Source organism: Drosophila simulans, chromosome 2L, assembly GCF_016746395.2.
Source record: "Drosophila simulans strain w501 chromosome 2L, Prin_Dsim_3.1, whole genome shotgun sequence".
Classification (NCBI taxonomy): Eukaryota; Metazoa; Arthropoda; class Insecta; order Diptera; family Drosophilidae; genus Drosophila; species Drosophila simulans.
The window spans coordinates 23,798,405-23,821,483 of record NC_052520.2 but is presented as its reverse complement, the minus strand read 5'-3'; the positions used below and the strand labels follow the sequence as shown (position 1 = coordinate 23,821,483).

Below are 23,079 nucleotides of genomic sequence, written 5' to 3'. Positions count from 1 at the left end.
TTATTCCTTTTGTGGTTTTAGGAATAGGAAAATTAATAATGCATTTATTTTTTAGGTTTGGTTTTATACCGTCTGTTGTGATAATGTGACCGAGAAATTCTGTTTCTTTCTTCAGAAATTCACATTTCAAGTTGCAATTTTAGATTAGCTATCTAGCTTATCAAATACCCTTTTTAGTGACATTATGTGTTCTTCCAATGAAGTGGAATAAATGATAATATCATCAAAATAAACTAAACATAAATCAAGTCTTCAGAAGGTTGTTCATGCAGCGTTGAAATGTTGCTGGTGCATTTTTCAGACCAAAAGGCATACGAGTATATTCGTAATGTCCATGTTTTGTTGAAAATGCTGTTTTGGATATTGATTGCTGGTCCATTTGAATTTGATGGAAGCCTTTAGCTCGATCAATGGTTGTAAGTATTAACAGCGTTCAAGCTTGTCTAATATTTCGTCCATTACTGGAATATCGAATTTGTCGTCAATGGTTATTTCATTGAGACTACGATAGTCTATGACTAATCGATATTTTGGTTTACCAGAAGCATCACTTTTCTTTGGCACAATTTAAATTGGAGAACAATAGGGGGATTTAGATTTCCTAATTATTTTTGTTGTATCATTTCGTTGATTTGCCTGTTGACTTCTTGATCAAACGCTTGGGGTATTTATATGGTTTTTTATAGATAGGGTCTTCGTGTTTTGTATGAATAGAATGTGTTTAGCTATTGAGCTTTTTCAATAGCTGTTGCGATAATAAAACGAAAGAAAGTTTGCTTTTATAACGACAGTTTTTATTTTGCGAATGTTATTCTTCTACGAAGCGATAATCGAAAGCGTAAGTTTAGTCTTTTCCGAAACACGAAGAATTGGCAACTGGCGGGCAGGCAGCCGAAATGCAGCGCCCAAGCTTAACGTAGGTGGCTAACAACAACAAACAAGGAATGAGCGCCGTACAGATAAATGCGTGCGAGAGCAGCGGTTTGCACTATGGGCATCGCAACTGCTACCACTGATTAATTTGACTTATAATATTAAAAATATGATTAGTCTACTGCACAGTTTTGGCGGCTGCATGACCCAACATCTCCCCCCATTGGAAGCTTGGCTTCCAACAGAGTCCTCAAGGGGAAGCAGACACAGCTAGTTCACTGCCTTGGTAACCGTCTTCCTCCCCCCAATAGGCCAATATTGGGATCGACTTGCATCCAGAAGAGCTCGAGGTTCGGCATGAAGATCGCTTTCATGGTAATGCGAAATAATTGTTTTGTCAGGACAAACAGCTGTTGGCCAATCTCTTGCAGGCTCCGTAAGATAGGCGGGTCCATGCGCCCAGAGTGACGATTCGCTAGGCTCAGACGGCAGGGATCCTCTGGATAAGATGTCAGCCGGATTTAAAGCTGTTGGAACGTAACGCCAAGCCGTGACATCTGTCAGCTCCTGAATGGCAGCAACCCTATTTTCCACAAATATGTTTTCCTTGCTGGCTGAAGAAGGAACGCGTGAAGCTATTAAGGCGCTACCGCAAGGGCGCGCGCAGCCTCCAGACACAACCCAGCCCAGGCGAGTTTTTTGAAGCAGGGGCAGTCCTGGCAACAACTTTATCTGACCTACGCACAGCAGCTCATAAAACAGGCTAGCTCCTATTAACATGTCAACACGCTGAGCTTTATGAAATTCCGGGTCGGCGAGCTGCAGGTTTTCTGGAATCTTCCAGTCCCCAATGTCCACATTAGCACTTGGCTGGCGATCCGTGATATTGGGAGCGATAACTGCTGTTATGCTCGTTGAGAAGTCCGAAGTGACAGACCGAACCGCAATTTCTACCGAGAATCCATCAGTCGCGAAATTGGAATGCCCGATTCCAGTGACGGAGCCGGACGACCTCGACCTCTTAAGTTGCAATTGATTTGCAAACCGAGAGGTGACCAAGTGCAGTTGAGAGCCAGAATCTAACAAGGCACTGCAGGGAACGAACAGTCCCGATCGATTCTGCACTAGAACGGTTTAAGTGGCTAGCAGCACAAGGTCACTACCGAGATCCTGGGCAATTAGAGTAGAAGAGTTCGAAAGCGGGCAGAAGGCTCAGTGTGGGAGCTTGAAGACACCGGAACACGTGGCTGCGAGGAAGGCCGACCATCCAGATGGAGCAGCGTATGATGCCTGATTCCACAGGTGCGGCAGCGGCTCGAGCTGCATTGCCGTAGCTGATGACCAGCCTTTAGGCAATTTAGGCATAGTGCTAGTCTCTTTGCCTCGCGCAGACGATCTACTGGCGCTAAGTCTCTAAATTGCTGGCAATGATATATGGCATGCTCTGCACTATGGCACAGCATGCAACCAAGAGAATTTTGGGTGGTAGCAACTAGCGTCGAACGATTTCTGTCCACCTGAACGCCTGGCGCATAGGTTGCCATGGCGCAATCCACGGCCTCCAAAGTCCTACATCGCTGATCCAGGAATGCAGCCATCGATTCCCACGACGGAATAAGGTTGGCAATGACCGGATCCTCCAAGTGCTCCTCCCACTTAGCTTGGCTCGCCGCATCCAGCTTTTGCAGCAGCACTTGAACTATGATGCAGCCAGCGATTTGCTCAGTGGTGCCCAAACCCTTCAACGCACGCATGTGAGCGTTAAATTTGTCCGACAATTCCCGAAGCGATGCCACTGAACCATTCCGTACTACCTTTAAACCCAGAATCTCGGTGATGTGCGCCTGAAAAACGAGACGCCGATTATCAAACCTTTTTTGAAGCAACTCTAAAGCCGCTTCGTAATTGCTGTTTGACATCTCCAATGATCGGATAGTTTCCAGCGCTGAATCCCTCAAACATGACCGCAGATGTTGAAATTTCTCAATGTTGGAGAGGTCCGGATGGCTGTCGATTATGCTCGTGAATACGGAGTAAAAATCCGCCCAGTTTGCGTAGCCTCCGCCAAACGTTGGCAGCTGCACAGGCGGCAACGGCATCGGCCTCGGCCGCGGCTGCGTTTGAGGACCGCTACACTGGTGGGGCACAATACCTTCCGCAAGCGTTGAGTGCGGCGCGAAATGCACATTGCGTTTGGCTATTTCCGCGCGCACACTAGCCTTGAATTCAACGATGAATTCATCAAAAGACTCGCTCATTTCACTGCCAATTTCGTCGAAATCCAATTCCTCCAGTTCTGTATGCAGAACATTGAAGGCACTTTGCAGCTCATCAATCTGCTCCAGCCTCACCGTAAGAGTGGGTTCGTCGTATCCGCTTAGCGTCTCATTAGACAGCGACGTTTGTAGCCTCTGCAACCTGCTGAACAGCGCATTGGCTTTGCGCTTTAAAAAGGTCACCCTGTTTTTTTCACCTTCAGCGGGCATAGCAACAAATCGCCTTTGATTCGGTTCAGCGGAAGATGAGCACAAAATAGATGCCGAAAATGCAAGCGGGTCAATGCACGCAACGATATATGTAGCAATGTATGTATATATGCAATTCTAGCTCGCTTAAACACAGCCACTATCACCGAAATCTCACTCACTTGTCCAACCGATTGCGATTTAATATATTATATTTATTTATTAACGGATAAGTGCATTAATTAATGCATGCAAATAACAAAATCACGTCGGGGTCACCAAATGTTTAGCTATTGAGCTTTTTCAATAGCTGTTGCGAATACTAAAACCAAGAAAGTTTGCTTTTATAACGACAGTTTTTATTTTGCGAAATTTTATCTTCTACGATAGCGATAATCGAAAGCGTAAGTTTAGTCTTTTCCGAAACACGAAGAATTGGCAACTGGCGGCAGGCAGCCGAAATGCAGCGCCCACGCTTAACGTAGGTGGCTAACAACAACAAACAAGGAATGAGCGCCGTACAGATAAATGCGTGCGAGAGCAGCGGTTTGCACTATGGGCATCGCAACTGCTACCACTGATTAATTTGACTTATAATATTAAAGAATGTGATTAGTCTACTGTACAGTTTTGGCGGCTGCATGACCCAACAGAATGTTTAATCGTACTTGTGAAGGTCAAAGTTGCACCTTCTTTGTACTGAATATCACGGTATTCAAGAAAAACGTGGGAAAGTTGCTCCCTTTCTTCTGTATTTAGATGTTCTAATCTGAATACGATAGATTCTCTTAACTCGTAATCTAAGGCGTAGATAGAGGATGTTACTAGAAGGGCTTCTTCTATGTATGGGGTAATAAGAGAATTTTCCTCAGATTTAGAAGTCTTGGGACACTCATGGGTAATCTTGGACTCTTCTGGGTTAGACCTGGGGCACTCATTGGAGACCTTTGACTCATCTGATTTTAAGTGGGTGTTTATAAATAAAACCGCCAGTGTTACTGTTAATTTTAATTTATTGGTTAAGTTCAGACACTTAATATTAATTATTTCGACACCGATGCGTACGTTTCTCGCAGATCAAAATTGTGACTGAATTCAGCTTTGGCTGTAATCACGCCATACGATTAGTCTAGCATAAGACGTAAACAAGTTACAGTTAGAAGGGAGTTAGAAGTTTGGAAAAGTACTGGGCAAGCTCGCGGACAATTACAGCGGTGCGATGCTTACATTGATTCCGCTGATAAGCTCCGCTGAAGCTGCAGACAAATAAGAATGTAAATAAAGATAAAGGGTGACTTGTTCGCGTATACAGGGTGTCTCGTTCCCAAACATACCGGCCCCCCTGAACGGTTGTTCAGCAGAGAGGCAGTACAGCGATTTTGGCAATTGGGCGTTTGTATAATCCGTGAGCAGTCTTCACTGGAACGACTCGGACCTTGTTGTCGATTCCTGCGTGCACTGCTGTGATGCGGCCAAGAATCCATTTAGAGGGCGGTAGATTGGGCTCCTTGAGTACTACCAGTGTGTCGATCTTCAGATTCTCGGTTTCCAGATGCCACTTTGTCCGCTCATGAAGAGATGTCAGGTATTCCATATGCCACCTTTTCCAAAAGCCTTGAACCATGGCTTGCAGCTGATTCCACCTCTCCAATCGATTGACTTGCATATCCAGACGACAGGGTTCAGGCAATGCAGTATACGGAGATCCAGTCAAAAAATGAGCAGGCGTCAGTGGATCCAAAGAATTATCCCCAGTTGGGCACAGCGGGCGTGAATTCAGGATAGCTTCAATTTGGGTCAGGACAGTAGAGAGCTCCTCAAACGTTAAAGCCTTTGATCCAAGTATTCGTTTCATATGGAGTTTAATTGAGCGAACTCCAGCTTCCCACATCCCTCCAAAATGTGGAGCAGACGGGGGTATAAAGTGCCAAGAAATCCCTTCATTGGCAAAGAATCCTGCTAATTCCTCATCTTTGGCTTGTTGAATGGCCAGACGTCTCATGTCATCCAAAGTTTGCTTGCCTCCATGAAATGTTGTTCCATTATCCGAATACAGGTCAGTAGGCTTCGCTCGGCGGGCAATGAATCGTTGAAAGGCTGCGATGAAAGCCTGTGTAGTTAGCTCACTAACAACCTCGATGTGAAGTGCCTTTGTAGTGAGGCACACGAAAATAGAAAACCATGCCTTTCCGATGCGTGGAGTTCTTCCCTTTGATTCCTTGATTGCGATCGGTCCAGCGTAGTCCAGCCCTGTGTGTTGAAAGCAGCGGCTAGCTTGAACTCGAGGAATTGGTAGCTCTCCCATGATCTGGTTGCTTGTGCCCTTTCGTTGAAGAAAACAGGATTTGCATTGGAAGACTGCCTTTCTGACGAGATTGCGGGCTCCCAGAATCCAGTACTGCTGACGAAGATTGGTGAACGTTGCATCAACTCCAGTGTGCAGATAGGAGACATGAAAATGTCGAACCAGGAGTCCAGCTAGTGGAGTATCTTTAGGTATCAGAATCGGGTGCTTGGCGTTATAGTTGAGTGTAGATTGCTCGATTCTCCCACCGACTCGCATTACTCCATAATCATCCAGAAACGGAGAAAACCGGATAAGATGCGATTTAGCGTTAAGCTGGCGTCGATTCTCTAGCTGCTCATATTCTCTGGCAAAGGATTTTTGTTGCACATGTCGAATAAGTCGGCGCTGTGCGTCCAGCAACTCTTCAGACGTAAGGAATGGTGCCGAATTCCTATGATGGGATCGAAGAGTGTGAATAAAGCGATGACAGTAGCTAGATACCCTTATAAGACGCGTCCAGGTTGAGAATTTGTGGATGAGGAACTCGTGTATACTTTCATCAGGAAAGTTATGTAGAGTCGTGGGCTTTATGGCTCGTTCTTCGGTGTTGACATCGAAACTTGAAGATACGCTGAACTTGCTTGTAGAAGGTGGCCACTCAGAGGTGGGTGTGGCCAGCCAGGACGGACCTTTCCACCACAGTCGATGCTCCAGAAGCTTTGACGGATGAAGTCCTCGGGAAGCACAATCTGCAGGATTGTCTTCCGTGCGAACATGGTTCCAGCAGCTACGGGGAAAGTCGCTCAATATCTCAGAAGTTCGGTTGCAGACGTAGGTGTTCCACCGTCGAGGGGGAGCTGAAAGCCAGTGTAGCACAATTTCTGAATCTGTCCAGCAGCTCGTGCTGAAAAGAGGAATTGTTAGTGATGTTTTGACAATAGAAAGCAATCGAGATAGAAGTAACGCAGCGTTTAGCTCCAAACGTGGAATTGATACGGGCTTGATCGGGGCCACCCGTGTTTTGGCGGCAACCAGAGTTACTTGAAAGCTGCATCCAACTGCAACTCGAGCGTAAACTACCGCACCGTAGGCGTGCGAGGATGCGTCGGCGAATCCGTGTAGTTGAACATCTCGAAATGGTGACGCAATATACCGTGGTACTTGGCATTGCGTAAGTGCTGGCAAATCCTCTACTAAGGCTCTCCAGCGCGTACGTAGACTTTCAGGTATGGGGTCGTCCCACTGCAGGACACTTGTCCAGCTTTCTTGGAAGATTAGCTTGAGTAGAACTGTGACCGGCGCTACCAGTCCAAGCGGATCATAAATTCTTGATAGCTGAGACAAGAGTTCCTTTTCGTCGGAGAAATGGTCGCATCGCATCCCTTTAGGTTGAGATACAGGACGTCCTTCCCAGGGTTCCATTGGATACCAAGAACTTTGACAGGTGAATCCGCAGCTGATTTGTTGAGGAGCTGGATAGGTTCAAAACATCTATCTTCCTCTGGTAATGATTTCAGAAGACGCCAACTATTAGAGCTCCATTTGCGTAGCTTGAATTTTCCCTTATCCAAGAGGGCTATAAGCTCGTCCTTGAGAATCATAAGCTCCTCGAATGTGTTGGCGCCTGTAGGGATATCGTCCACATAGGCATCGTGCAGAAGAGCGTGAGCTGCTGCAGGGTATTCATGGCCATGATCGTCGGCAAGTTGCTTTAGAACTCGAACAGCCAGAAATGGTGACGGTGCCAATCCGTAGGTAACCGTCAGCAGGCGAAAATGAAGCAGAGGTTCATTCTCAGTCGTGCGCCAAACAATGCGCTGAAAATTGGTGTGTGGCTTAAAGACTTTAATGCCTCGAAACATCTTTTCGACATCTGCACATAAAACATATTGGTGCTGCCGGAAGCGTAGACAAACGCCAAAAAGATCGCGTTGAATCGGTGGACCAATATGTAGTCTGTCATTGAGCGATACTCCAGAGCTGTCCTTTCCTGATCCATCAAAAACTACACGACATTTGGTAGTCAGACTGTCCAGTTTGATGACAGCGTGGTGCGGCAAATAGAAGCAGGTGTCTGGGGACTCTTCAACCTGAGCCGAGGTCAGTTGTTCCATATGTCCACGTTGCAAGTAGTCGTCCAGGAAAGCTTCGTACTGCTGCTTCAATTCTGGATACCGACGAAATTTGCGTTCCAGCGAGAAGAAGCGATTGATGGCCTGTTGCAAGGTCGAATCAATAGGCGGTGCCTTCTCCTTGAAGGGATACTCGACGACGTACACCCCGTCCGTCGAGCGCTTGTGTGTGGCAGCAAAATGACGCTCTGTGGGATCGCTGGCGTCCTAGGTCCGCGTGATGAGTAACCGCAGAAGTAGGGTGATCATCGAATGCAGAGTAAGAGCCTGCAAGAATCCAACCAAATACAGTATTGAGAGCGATAGGAAAGTCGTTACCAAAGTGTTTCCGATCTCCTGTGTATAGAGACCAAAGTTGATCCGATCCAACAATGACATCGATTGCTCCAGGTGTGCAGAACGTTGGGTCTGCCAAAGGAAGCTCGCAGATTTGCCTCCACGTAGAGGATGAGGTGTCAATAACTTGGGCAGGAAGTGATGACGTCAGCGAGGTGAGAATGAACGAGACCAATTCGACAGTTTGGCCCGAATGACGAGAGCGCAGCTTGATATGTGCGCGTCCTCGGGTAACGCCCGCGCTGTTGGCGGCGAGACCGAGAATAGAAATCCGTGCGTGCGTTCGACGCACGCCTATTCGCTGAACAAATGATTCCGATGCCAAGGTTATTGTAGATCCAGTGTCCAGGAGCAGCCTGCAGGTTGTAGTGTTTCCCCAGGCGTCGATGACGTCAGCAAGGATGGTTGGCAACAGAGTCTGAGAACCAGCCGCCGGAATATTCTCCAGAGTATGATGCGTAAAGTTGTTTTCCGCGGGAGTCTCGCTTCCCAAGCGATGACCTTCTCGAGCTAGCGGTTGATTGTGGCCAATTGTAGATCCCGCATGTGAGACTGCTGGTCGATCGCGGCTGTCAACACTTGCTGTGTCAATGTTGTTGCCATTTTGAATTGGCTGCGACGAGCCATGAACCAAAGTATGATGCTTGCGGCGGCAGATCCGACAAGTATGCCTCGATGTACAGTTGCCCACCATATGAGCCGGGCTGAGGCAATTGAAACAGAGCTTTCTTGATTTGAGGAAGTCTCGGCGAGATGCAATGTCGAGTGCGATGAATTGAGGACACTTAAACAGTTGGTGATTCTGCTGGCACGATGTGCACTTCGGCTCTTCCCGTCTTGGATGCGTGTCTGCGTGGTGCGTGGTAGCTGCGCGTCGAGCTTGGGTTGATCGAGTTAATTCAAAAGCCTCCAACGTATCGCAGCGTGATGTGAGAAATTTCAAGAATCGGTTGATGGTCACACCTTTTTCCTCGGATTCTGCGCACTGAGCCCAGGCTTGGCGGGTATCGCTATCTAATTTTGAAAGTAAAATGAAAATTAGCCAGGGATCCCTCTCTTCGCAATTAAGAGCTCGTAGACCACGAATAACTTCGTCTGCACCATCGGCAATTTTCCGCACTGTGCCGATATTTGAATTTATAGCACTCGGAAGGCTCATGAAACTGTTTAAGAACGATCGAATAATTAGCGATTGTTTGTTATATCGCTGTTCCAGCCGCTCCCATGCTTCCCGATAGTTGTCATTAGTAACTGGAATATGTTTAACTAATGCAAGCGCGTCTCCGGCAAGGTACGATTTTAAATAATGAAATCGTTGGCAATCCGTCAGGCTCGAATTGGAAGCAATCGATCCAATAAACATGTCCGAAAAATGTTTCCAGTCCTCATAATTTCCAGAAAAAGTCGGAAGTTTAATTCTCTCGAACTGAAAATCGACATGACTTCTCTGGGATGTGCCTGCGGCTTGAACTGTGACATCAATACTGTTTGAGGTGACATCCCGTCTCAACTCCTCCAAAGTATTGCTGAGAATAGCATGTGTAGCATAATGTTTGTCCTCATATGCGTCAAAATCCTCGTCAGGGTTCTCCCAATCGGCTTCCGATTTAAATGCATACAGCTCTTCCGAGAGCCGTACGAACCGCAAATAATTTTCCTGTAGTTGCGCCAGGCGGACAACTATTGTTTGCACTGATTGAATGTCATCAACAAATTTTAAGGCATTATTATGCGCACGAGTAATTTGGCTTTTGCAGAAGCCCCGTTGTTGAATCACACTCCGCATGGTGGTCGAAAGAAGGGAACGATTCTACACGATGTAGGAATCTATAGATCATCGTTTGCCAAAAGGCCAATAATCAAAATCAAATGCCCGAAAGAAACGCACTTCCGGTTATCCGGCTCTCGAAGGACCAATTTTTATGTTTATAAATAAAACCGCCAGTGTTACTGTTAATTTTAATTTATTGGTTGAGTTCAGACACTTAATATTAATTATTTCGACACCGATGCGTACGTTTCTCGCAGATCAAAATTGTGACTGAATTCAGCTTTGGCTGTAATCACGCCATACGATTAGTCTAGCATAAGACGTAAACAAGTTACAGTTAGAAGGGAGTTAGAAGTTTGGAAAAGTACTGGGCAAGCTCGCGGACAATTACAGCGGTGCGATGCTTACATTGATTCCGCTGATAAGCTCCGCTGAAGCTGCAGACAAATAAGAATGTAAATAAAGATAAAGGGTGACTTGTTCGCGTATACAGGGTGTCTCGTTCCCAAACAGTGGGGTTTCCGCTTAATTTTCAGGAGGGTTTTCTTCTTTTTTGGTGTTTGTAGAGGGGTTTCCTCTGGGTTAAACGACCTTGGGCAATCATTGGTAGCCTAGGGCTCATCTGTTTGGATGTGGTCGTACCACAGTTTAAATGTGTAGCCATTTATGTGGGAAATGAACCAGATCAGCGAACTAAAATGATCGATAACACAGAGAGCAAGAGAGTAACGCGCAGTGGCAACGCTTATTAACGAAAAGAACAAAGAGGGGACTTGGAGTAGAATGGTGAACGAGAGCAGTCGCAAGTTTTTCAATCGCGCTATATACTTACGCAACTAGAGCCAAACAATTGTCATCAAACAATTAAAATATAATAAGCAAAAACTATTGTCATCAAACATAATAAAGTAACACAATATAATAGAAACTTACTACAATTTGGGGGCTCGTCCGAGAAGGCCCAAGTTGTGTACGCATAAGTGCGAATTTAATGAGTGCGAACGACACAGAACGTGACGCCGCATCGATTAAAAGGAAAACGACAACGACGCAAAAGGAGTCGCGGTGAAGCTGAAGCAATTGGAAGTCAATCGACGACGGCGAGCAAAAGGCGTTTGTGACGCAGTGTCCATTGGAAGACTTCAGAAGACGGAGGCCGAAAGGTGTTGGAGATTCCGTATCTAGTGCTCGAAGAAAAACGGCAGCAGCCAAAGGTGTTGGAGACGCTGTGTTTATTCAAAAGTGCAACGGCGGTGACCAATAGTTGAAGGCCACGCCGTAGAAATTGCAAGCAGGCTATTGAAGAAAACGGCAGCAGCCAAAGGTGTTGGAGACGCTGTGTTTATTCAAAGAGCAACGGCGGTGTCCAATAGTTGAAGGCCACGCCGTAGAATTTGCAAGCAGACAATAGAAGAAGAACGGCAAAACGACGGTTACGGTGTATCAGGAGAAGAAGAACGGTGAAGCAATCAGAAAAACGACGGTCGCTTCAGTGGCAGAGGAAGCAGAAGAAAAATAACGGCGCAACGAAATATGCCGCCACATATACGAAGGCGATCGAGCGGCAACAGCGACGAGAGAGACGAAGCAACAGAGAAAGAGGCGAGGCTGTAGGAACGAAAGAGGCGAGGACAACGAAGAGGAGAAAACGACGCGGCAAGTTTTGTATCGTTTGCTGTTAACATAGATTTAACAGAGTTGGTTAAGTAGTTTTGAAAACTTTAAAGAGAGGGTATGTTAAGTAGTTTTGCAGCTTGACGCAAAGAATATACAGTTGATTTTATTTCGTATTAAGAATTTTGAACTGATAAATTTTATATTATTTAGAATGGATCGGATTCAAATTCTTGCGTTGCGCGTTGATGACCTACGAAATAAGCTGTCTGAGTTAAATTTGCAGACAAGTGGTACTAAAAGCATGCTGCAACAGCGGCTCCTTGCTCACTACAGATTAAACAATGAACAACAAAACATTTCGGACGATGAGTCAGTAGCAACTGCACCAATGATGACAAATGAAAATATGGTTTACTCTAAAAGACGTCGAAGGTAGTATTTCTGAATTCTCAGGTACTATAGGTAGTGTTGATGTTGATCAGTGGATAAATGAGCTAAAAGAATGTGGGAGTACAGTTCAGTGGAACCAATTACAAATGTTAGTGCTGCTGAGGTGCTGCTAGATCGTTTGTCAAAAGTCAACAAAACATTCGAAGTTGGGAAATATTGAAAACTGTATTGCTAGATGAGTTTGAAGTTAAAGTCTCATCAGCAGAAATACATCGAAGATTAAATAGACGGCAAAAGAAAAAAATGAGAGTTTACATGAATTCTTGTACGCAATGATGGAAATAGCTAAGCCAGCAAAGCTTGAAGATGAGAGTATTACAGATTATTTCATTAGTGGCATTCAGGATTCCCCTGCAAACAAAGTAGTGCTGTATCAAGCAAAAACATTAAAAGAACTAAAACTTAGTTTGGATGTTTACAAAAAGGTTTGTAGTTCAAGCAAGCCATTAAACAAGCCTGGATCATTCGTTGATAAGCAGAGTTCTGAGTCCAAGAAGATTAACAGTGACAACAAGACACGTAAATGTTTTAAGTGCGGTGATGATACCCATTTGCTAAAAGATTGTAGGAAGAAAGATTTTGTTTGTTTTAAGTGTAACCAACCAGGACATCGCGCATCAGAGTGTAAAATAGATGGAAAAGTTAGGCAGGATCAAAATACAAATGTCGTACAAGATAGGAAGGAAGAGTTAAAGCCATTAAGCATTTTCACTCCTTCAGGATTAGAGTTGAAAACTGTGCAGTATAAGTCAATGATGTTCCAAGGATTAGTTGATACAGGTGCTGACCTTTGTCCTATACGCAGAAGTGTTTATACTAAGTTGGGCAGAAATAAGTTGACGACAGGCTTAGCGAAGTGTTTGACTGGCATAGGTGATAGCCAGGTGCTTACATTCGGTAGCTTTGCAATTTCGGTTGAGGTAGATGGTATAGACATGCAAGTTGAATTTCACGTAGTTCCTGATGAGGATATGGGTTTTGATTCGATTTTAGGAAGAAAAATCTTAAGCAGCGTTGATATGAAAGTAACCAAAGGTGGCACAGAGTTTATCAGTCGAATTGTAAACCAAAAAAAGGTTGAGAATCAGAGAATCCAGCCATTGGACAAATGATCATGTGCTGAGTTGTTTGTTGAATTCAAAAGTATGTGCATGTTGGGGATGGAGCAGGCTGACATATTTGATGAGGTTGATTTATCACATTTGAGTAGTGTGCAAAAAGAAAAAGCTTTAAGTCTAAGCCAATTCGAAATTGTTCGACACCAGTGAAGATTAAAATACTGTTAACCGATGATTTACCAGTATTCCAACAACCAAGACGTTTGGCGGAGTGTGAACAAAAGATTGTGGATGATCAAGTTCAGGAATAGTTGCGAGACAAGATTATAAAGACGAGTGTGTAGGAATACGCATCACCAGTGGTGCTTGTTTCGAAAAAGAATGAGAAAAAACGATTGTGTTGTGACTATCGGAAATTAAAAGAAAAGATATTTCATGATCACTTTCCAATGCCGCAGGTTGACGTTGTTATCGAAAAGCTTCAGAGTGCTTTGGTGTATACGACTTTGGATTTAACTAACGGTTTCTTTCATGTGCCCGTTGAGTTGGAATACCAGAAATATATCTCCTTTATAACACAAAAGGGACAGTACGAATTTCTGTATGTGCCCTTTGGTATTACAAACTCACCTGCAGTTTTTACTCGATTCATAATGGCAGTCTTAAGGGAACTAATCAACAGTGGAGATGTAGTAGTATACATGGACGATGTGATTGTGCCCAGTGTGTGAAGGATTGGTAAAGCTGGGGAAGGTGTTAAGTGTTGCCAGTGAAAATGGATTAAAAATAAATTGGTCGAAATGTCAGGTGTTGCAAAATAAAGTAAACTTTTTGGGGTATATAGTTGAGTGTGGTACTATTAAGCCTTCTGGAGAGAAGACAAGTGCTATCGTTAATTTTCCGTTGCCAAATGATAAAAAAGGTGTTCAAAGATTCTTAGGATTGACGTCGTATTTTCGTAGATTTGTTAAAGATTTTGCAGTGACTGCTAAGCCTTTGTCGGACCTTTTAAGGCAAAATACTAAGTTTAAATTTGATGTGCTGCAGAAGGTAGCGTTTGAACAGTTGAAAGTAGCCTTAACTTCTAATCCCGTATTGAAATTGTACAATCCTAAATTTGAAACGGAAATCGATACAAAATATGGTTTCGGTGGTGTATTATTACAAAAAGACCCAGAAGATTGTTTGTTTCATCTGGTTCAATACATGAGTCGTAAGACTAACCAATGCGAAGAAAAGTATCATTCTTATGAGCTTGAGGTTCTTGCAGTTATCGGTGCATTAATGAAGTGGCGTGTGTATGTGTTGGGTTTGAAATTTAAGATTGTGACTGACTGCAACGCGTTCACTATGACGATGAAAAAGAAGGACGTTCCTTTGAGGGTAGCTAGGTGGCATTATACCTTCAAGACTTTGATTATCAAATAGAACATCGCTCAGGGACGAGAAATGAGACATGTTGATGGTTGAGTAAGTATCGTGTTTTATGCTGAGCGATACTGTTGTACATCGCTTGAAACAAGCACAATTACTCGATGAAATGGACGAAAGTAGTGAGAAGCCTTGTAGAAATAAAGGGTATGAAGATTTTATATAGAAAATCAAATACTTTTTTAAAGATCCTAATCGCGAGCTTTTGTTGTACCGTCGCAGATGGAAAATGAAATAATTACGATTGCTCATAAGCAAGGACATTTTGCTGCAAGAAAACGCAAGATTTATTGAGAAATCTTACTTCATAACAAAACTTAAAGAAAAGGTTGTTCGTGTTGTGGATAGTTGTGTGGAGTGTATTATATTTAATTCGAAAGCTGGAAGAAAGAAGTTTCTTGACCCCGATTGAAAAGGGAGATAGACCGTTATACGTATCACATTGACCATGTTGGGCCAATGGAGATGACGAGCAAGCGCTACAACCACATTTAGCTATAGTTGACGGTTTTTCGAAATTTGTATGGTTGTATCCCACCCGTAGCACAGGAGCAGAGGAAGTTATAAGGTGTCTAGAGCGTCAGGCTACTAATTTTGGAAATCCTTTACGGATTATCTCTGATAGGGGAACTGCGTTCACTGCACAGGCATTTAAGTTGTATTGTGAGGAGCAGAAAATTCAGCATCTAGTGATTACAACAGGTGTACCACGTGGAAATGTCAGGTTGAGAGAGTCATAAGACAGTAGTGTCGATGTTGTCGAAGCTAAGTCATGAAAGTGCAGGAGATGGTATAAGCATGTCAGTAAAGTGCAGCAAATAATTAATAGTACACCTAGAAGCCTAGAAGCCTAGAAGCACTTTAGTGTCGCCTTTTAAAATCTTGACTGGCACTGAAATGCGTCTTCCGAATGATCAGCTTAATTTTAATAAAATCCATGAAGAGAGAGGAGTGGTGCCAGCAAAACCCGAAAAAAAAAACAGTGCAGACAGAAATAAAGGGTTTTCGATTAAAGCGCAAGGTGAAATAATTTATAAGATAGATGATCTAGTAGCTATTAAGCGTACTCAGTACGGAACTGGGTTAAAAGTTGAAAGGAAAATTTCTAGGACCTTACAAAATTTTAAGTAAACAAGCACGGAAGGTATGACGTAGAAAAACTTGGAGACGGCTATGGACCCCTTTTAGGACATCGACAGTCGCAAATATATGAAGCCGTGGGAAATTCATTCGGTCGAAATGATGGAGGGCCGATTGTGGGATCAGCGAACTAAAATGATCGATAACACAGAGAGCAAGAGAGTAACGCGCAGTGGCAACGCTTATTAACGAAAAGAACAAAGAGGGGACTTGGAGTAGAATGGTGAACGAGAGCAGTCGCAAGTTTTTCAATCGCGCTATATACTTACGCAACTAGAGCCAAACAATTGTCATCAAACAATTAATATATAATAAGCAAAAACTATTGTCATCAAACATAATAAAGTAACACAATATAATATAAACTTACTACATTTATAGTGACTGTTTGTGTTGAATAATTAATTTGAGTGTTAGTTGGTTCTAAATAGTTTCTGCCTAATAGTAAGTCATAGTTTTCTGAAAAGTTGTGAATATAGAATGTTTGTTTAATGGGACAAAGTTTGCTTCACTGCAATGAATCGCTTTGGTTCAACGTTATAATGCCATTTATAGTTTCGAATTTTACTTTAGAAGGTTTGATTGTGAAATTAAAGAAATTTTGCTTCATAATATTAATTCACGAACCAGAGTCTACTAAGCATTTGAGAGTAATATTATTCATTGTAATTATTAAGAATGGGTTTCCTCCTCCTCTGAATCACTTTCTGATTCCGAGGCTGTTTGAAGAAAATTTTCGCATCCTGTATCCATTCTGTATTGGGCTCTATCACTTTCTCTCTGCCGTTTGACGGGAGGGTTTGGGGCACTATTACTTCTTTGTTGAAAATTTAATGAATTTTGGACTCTACCTGTATTTAATTGTTGTGTGAGTTCTCTTGCTAACCTTGGATTTGGTTCGCAGGGTTTCGGAGTAGTACTTGGATTTGACTTAATTGTGTTATGCATAGCATTGTTCACGAAATTTTTATGGTTTCCCTTATTCTTAGAGGTTTGAAGTTGGATTGTGTTAAGATTGGAATTATTTTGGGGTCTTGTTCTGTCACCGAAAGATATTTCATATACACCTTTTTGTTGTGCTATTTGTTTGAGTTTAGATACTGTTGTAATGTCAGATCTAGCAAGAGTCATAAATAACCTATCGGGACATTTTCCATGATTACATCTTTGATTGTATTATTTAAAGCATTTGTGTTTAATACGGCATTATTGATATCATTTAAGTTTATTCGATATTGTGAATGATTTCATTTCTAACTCTTCGACGAACTTACGGATACTTTTACTGAAGGGTGTGTCGTAAAGACGACGGAGTAGTTCTTCACATGGTGTTTGGGTTTTATATTCGCTGATGAGCGCATTCATTAGGGTTGGCCAGGTTGTTGCTCCGGATAACTGGGATACTCGTTGAACATCTTCTGCCAGTTGCATCTCAATTGCGCTGAAGAATACATGCCTTTGCCTGGTGTCGGTTGATGGATAGAGCTGAAGTATGAACTCGATCCTTCGGATAAAGGCACTGAGTTCTTGGGTATTACCGCAGAATGTTGGTATTTGCCTAATTTGGCTTTAGGCTTGATTCAGATGGGATTCCGATAACAGTTTGACTTGCTCGTTTGCCTTGGTTGATGAATTTATTTTTATTTTTGTTTTTACACTTTTATTGACCGTATGCAGTAGGTTTGACTATTGTGTGTCAACCACCGATTATACGTAGTTCTTTTGCGGATAAAAGAGTTAATTGTATTACGATATTATGTTCACTTTAGCGCCGATTTGCGTGGTTCAATCTTAAAAGATACGCTTGGTCGTATAAGGATCTTTTGTCACTAGATTGATATTTGTAAACAATTCGCACAACTTTTTCTATTTATCCAACCGACTGCGCCATTTACGAATTCAGACCGAGAGTTTAAGAAAAAAAAGAACACAGTTTTTTATGTATTATTAAAGGTTTTTATTATTTCCAATAAAGGAAGAACTAGAGCCTTTGGATTATCACTAGGTTGGATAATGGACTTCGAAGTTGAAGTGGGCTTAGCAGGTTAGAGTAGGGTAGTAGAGTAGAGTAGTAGGTTAGAGCGAAGTTCAAGAGAATAAAGTTATCAACGTATGTTCTCCTGTAAAAAGGGGTGTCTATTCTCTCGTAAAGAGAGGAGCTCCCGAAAAATACGAGTAATAAAAGAATCCTCAGACGATTGTGTGGGCGGAGGTTTCTGGTTTTTCAGTTGGCTCGCCAAGTGATCGAATATTTATGGGACGTGGACGTTTGCTCGCCACAGAGTCTAGACTTTGGACTTCGGACTTTTGCATTTTGCTGTGCGTAAATGACAGCTAAGCTTAATCGAAGGGCTCTCGATCTTTGATTACATTTCGTACTTAGACAATAATGTGTGTGTGATTGTTTACAATAGTGTGTGTGGTTATGGTTGGGGAGCTGTGGGTGTAGATATGTATTAACACATACATATATGCAAAACTATTTTAAGTACTCAAGCTTGGTCACGATCATTCGTGTGTTTTCTGCTTCAGGTGATGCATATTTAGCGTAAAGGAAAAAACAATGTAAGCCGCTTTGTCGTTGCTGCCAATAAGACTTCTACCTCCAAAAAGTGAGATGGTCAGCAAAGTGAGGCGCTAGATATTGGCATTATTTGCCTTGAAGGCTCTTGTCCGATCGAAACGATGTGAAAAGACGACTGCTAGCGATAACGCCTTCCAGAAAGGGGAACGGAAGTAAAAAGATACAATGTGACTGTAGCTTGCCACAATCCAACTCGGGGATTCCTTGTGGTATTTTATCGAAAAATACTCTGTTTGCCAGGATCAGGCCTTTGCTACAGGAATTCCGTTGCCAAATAATTGCGATAGCATATAAAGGGTTAACTCAAATCGCACAGATCTCAGGTACTTTTAGAGCTAGAAAGTTCCGAATAAGAATGTAGAACGCCAATAAGCCACTCAAAACTTTTTTTTCGCACGGGTCACACGGCCACACCTCCCCCAACCGACCGAGGGTCGCTGCCGTGTATCGTACGGCTCGATTCGCGAGAAGAAAAGAGAATGGAAACGAGGAAATGAATATAATGTAAATTAACTATAATAAATATTAGTGTTAGTAGGATCTAAATATGTACTAAAAAAGTTAGAATTGATTGCTTTAAGAGCGGCAGATAGTCAAGATTACAGATACTAGGATAAAGTCTATTATAGTCAGAACATAATACTCTGTAAGGGTCATGCAACTCATAATTAGATCTACAATGATTTAATGATTTACGCACACACGTTTAAAGAAAGTTTTTTAATATTTATACCCGTTCCTCGTGGAGTAAAATGTTATACTGGATTCCATATGAACGTGGAGATCTTAGGTACTATAAAAGCTAGAATGTTGAGATTAAGCATACAGATTCTAAAGACGCAGAACAAGTTTGTTGATATCTATCTATCGATATCCCAGAAAAATGATGAAAATTCGCGTTTGCATTCACACTAGCTGAGTAACGGGCAAAGGTAAAGGTTCTGCAAATGAGGAGTGATAACATTTTCAAAAGGCTTAGGGATAGCCGACTATTAAGAGATTCCTATGCAATGGCTTGCATCCAATTTGTTACCTTTTTTATGAAAAGGAATCAAAAAGGACTCCTTCCATATATGGGGGAACTGTGAAGATTCTAAAGATAAGATAAGGTAAAATTTCAGTAGAGGCGTGCACAAGGCTTCCGCACAGAATCTGAGCACACAGCCAGGGATTCCATCGGAACCTGGCGAGTAGACCGGTTTAACACGCTGAAGACCGTAAAGCAGTGATCTTCTGTTTAGAGTGGGACAAAATATTAGATTCAACTTTGATAGCGCGTAAGAGTATGGCTGTTCAGAATGAGGTAACGTAGAATAAGATGCTTGAAGAAACCTAGCAAATAGATCGGCTATTGGCTGATCCGATGCTATCCGATGTTTGTGAAGCGAAATTGCATGCATTGTAATTTCTGCATTCCAAAAGCAAACTTCAAAGGTAACATACTTTCAGTGAGGAGCTTCGATTTAAATAATTTAAAATGGATTTTAAAGTAGAAGGTATTATCTTTGTATACAAAAACTAATAATTAACTCGGTTGTTAAACCGGTTGGCCTTTTTATTGTCTTTTCTTATGGGTATTTCATGTTTACTTAAACTTTTAGTTGTGTTCCTCATAAATGCAGAGCTAGACTCATTATATATTAAATTAAGCATAGTTCTAAGATAATAAAAGTGTTGAGCTTAGCTGCGGAAACTTGCGGATGTGCTTGTAATATTGAATCTACTAAACGCCTATATTTGTTATTTTTGGGTTAAGTTTGTGTCGTTTTGTCTTTTGTGTTTGTGTATAATCTTCCATGTTAATTTAACTTTTATTATATTAAACAAGTAATTATATTGATTGGTTTAAATTTATTTTTGCTTATGGAAGACGATTCAGAGCTCTGTGTGTTTCCACACCTATATATTTTAGATTTATGGTGCACAAAGAAGGGTACCCACGGAAAGAAATACAAGAAGTCATCAGTACAATGTAATATTGAAAATAGCGGACACATGCCTATAGTAACTGAATGAACTGAATGTGTTGAAAAAATTTGTCAAGTATATTTGAGCTTCAAGCCGAGGTAGTCGATTGTGTGATGATTGTGTTTTAAAAATATTTTTACTAATTGGAAAGTGGAGATTTAATGGAAGTACCGGTCATAGCGAATATAATCAAAAGTTTTCCAATAATGATTTACAGGATACAATTTTATTTGTTACATCCTACGTACCTCTCCAACTAATTTCAAAAGATAACCAACAAATAATTTGGAAAAACTACAGACCATCGTCAACACGTTACTGCAGGCCAGTACAATATCAATTTAACAAAGAGACAACCAAACTTCTGAATCCAACTGATGTATTTAAAAATGATAAAAAGATAAATGTTAAACATAGCTAATACCTAACCATGGTGGATGGGAAAATATGCAACGCCTTAAGTGAATCTTCGCCTATGAAATGTTACTTATGTGGAGCAAGTCCCACAGAAATGAATAACTTGGCAAAATGTACGAGTAAAGACGTAAAACTAAATTTTTTGAATTTGGTTTATCTAAACTTCATTATTAATTAATTGTTATTATACTGTTTATTATCATTACCTTAAATTAATAATAATTGCAACAATTTAATATTTCCTCACTTTTGTTTATATTTGTTTCTGGTTATGTTGGAGTTTGGGGTTCCCTGGGGGAGGTATATAACGCCAAATCATATTCATGTTTGTTCAAATGTGGTAAATTTTAAAAATATTTTTTTAGACCATAAGTTACGATTTTATCAGTCTTCTATGATGTATGGTCATGTTATAATTGACTTAACAAAATGCTGCATACTTTTACGGAGGGAATATTTGCCGAAAAAATGGGGTTGGATGGCCCCAATCTCAAAAATCTTTTTCGCATGTTTTCATAAGCTCTATTAGATGCCTGAAACAAAATCTTAGGCTTTTAGGTATACTGGAAGTATTTATGGCCGCTGCTTTATACAAGCGCAACCACTGAGCTTGGGTCCTAAAAATTGTGTTTTCTGCATTGAAAAAAACATTTTTACATTTTACATTACTTTATGGAATTTTCTTTACGTTCTATTCGATGAAAACCCGACATTTTTGGAAATGTAAATTTTTTAAAATTTTGTTTTCAATTTGGCGGTATTCGGTTACTAAGCACCATTTTAGTTTTGTTTTTTGGTAATGACTTTTTTGGAACAAATAATGGTGGATTGTATTCTGAATCTGAAGGCACTGCTATTTTCTCTCTAAGTAATTATATCTCGTTCTCGTAGAGTATACGAGATTCGTCGAAAAGTAGGTAAGACTTAAGCGCTTCCGACCATATAAAGTGTATATATTATTGTCTTTTATAAATTTCTATCGATTCACCTAAAACTGCCTCGCAGACCCTTCTAAAAAATCTCTTGATTTCGATTGTTATACCAAAAACACCTTGGCCACGCTCTTTCTTACAACTAAAAAACGCCCAAAGCTGTCACGCCCACACTTTTGAACAATTTTAAAATTTGTTCTCATTTGATATTGAATATCTATCTTTATCCAAAAAATGCTAGAATTTCGCTTTCGCATTTCCACTACCCAAGTAACGGGTATCTGATAGTCGGGGGATCTCTACTATAACTATTTTTTGGTCAAGTTTATTTGGTCATGTGCCCTTTGCTGTGCTGATGCGATTTTTTCCCTAATCCGCACTGGAGACTGCGTGAATTACGTCTCTCGTTTATCGATGAATGGATTGATCCGTTGTACTTTATGGCTGTAAGGAGAATGTTTTCGATGGTATCCTCTATCTGTGTTTCCAACTTATAAGCGCATGCTATATCCCCAAGAGTGCACTCCCCAAGAGTGCACTAACTGGCGCCCAACGTTAAAAAGTGCTTGTGCGCGGTTATGAAATCATGTTAAGCAAAGCGAAGTACGCGCAACCTGTAAGTGCACCCAATTGGCTGTCTTGGTTATTGTGATCACGTTCGAAGAAAGCTTTTCATCATATCTGTAGTGAACTGAGAAACCGGAAAAAAAAAATCCCATACGTGCACCCATTTGGCTGCCAAGGATTAAAACGAACCGCCGCTGATGAACGCAACCAATTGGCTGTTCCACCGAAGCAATCAAGTCCAAGAAGCAAGCGAACTCACTTACATCGGCCTGCAGACGTTGGTCGCAGACACACAATAGTTAAGTGAAATCAAAATCGAAAAGAAATAGATAATCAAGTTAAACAATTAAAATTTTAAAAACAAAAGGAATTAACCTTAAAATAAAAATTAGGAAAAAAAGTCAATTTGAAATAATTAAAATCAAACATTTTTAATTAAATTAAATTTAATTTAATTAAAAACAATTTACAGAAATTACAAATTATAAAAAAATAAAAAGAAAAAGAACTTATAAAAATCATTATCATATTGCGAAGCAATCGAAACCTATAATATAATTATTTCTTCATTTTTGCCAATTCCGCTAACTTATTTTTGCTACTGCAGAACTAAAATTTAAAAAAGATAAAATGGCTAATCCAAATAACCTTGTAAGACCCCCAACTTGATCACACCTGCAATCCAGCAGCAGAATCAAGTCCTTCCCATCAATATGGCTGGTCTGCAGGAAGAAAAACGAGTAATGGTACAGAGAATGATAGAAGATAGGTTAAACCCAGGGATCCCTCAATTAGTGGACCAACCAGTAAACATCGAGGGGAACAACATGAACGAACTGGACAGAATTCTAGATGTAGTAAAGTGCCTTAGGGAATTTTCAGGGCAAGCAGGAGAATTCAGTTCTTGGAAAAAAAGTGTAGAAAGAATCTTGCAAATTTATTCAACAACAGCCGGCTCACCTATGTACTATGGGATTCTGAACGTCATCAGGAACAAGATCGTGGGAAATGCTGATTCGGTTTTAGAATCATATCAAACCCCCTTAAACTG

The 23,079-nt window shown here is 41.4% G+C and overlaps 1 protein-coding gene across 1 annotated transcript in view; it reads right to left on the bottom strand.

Annotated features, from left to right (window-relative positions):
* Positions 1-4,692: 4,692 nt before the first annotated feature.
* Positions 4,693-23,079, bottom strand: part of LOC123327380 — a 29,040-nt gene continuing 10,653 nt past the window's right edge. The window contains exons 2-5 of the mRNA XM_044923763.1: positions 8,047-9,256; positions 7,154-7,964; positions 6,590-7,097; positions 4,693-6,529 (exon numbers count right to left, since the gene is read on the bottom strand). Coding sequence (XP_044779698.1) covers positions 4,693-6,529; positions 6,590-7,097; positions 7,154-7,964; positions 8,047-9,256 — 4,366 coding nt within the window. The remainder of the gene's footprint in view (positions 6,530-6,589; positions 7,098-7,153; positions 7,965-8,046; positions 9,257-23,079) is intronic.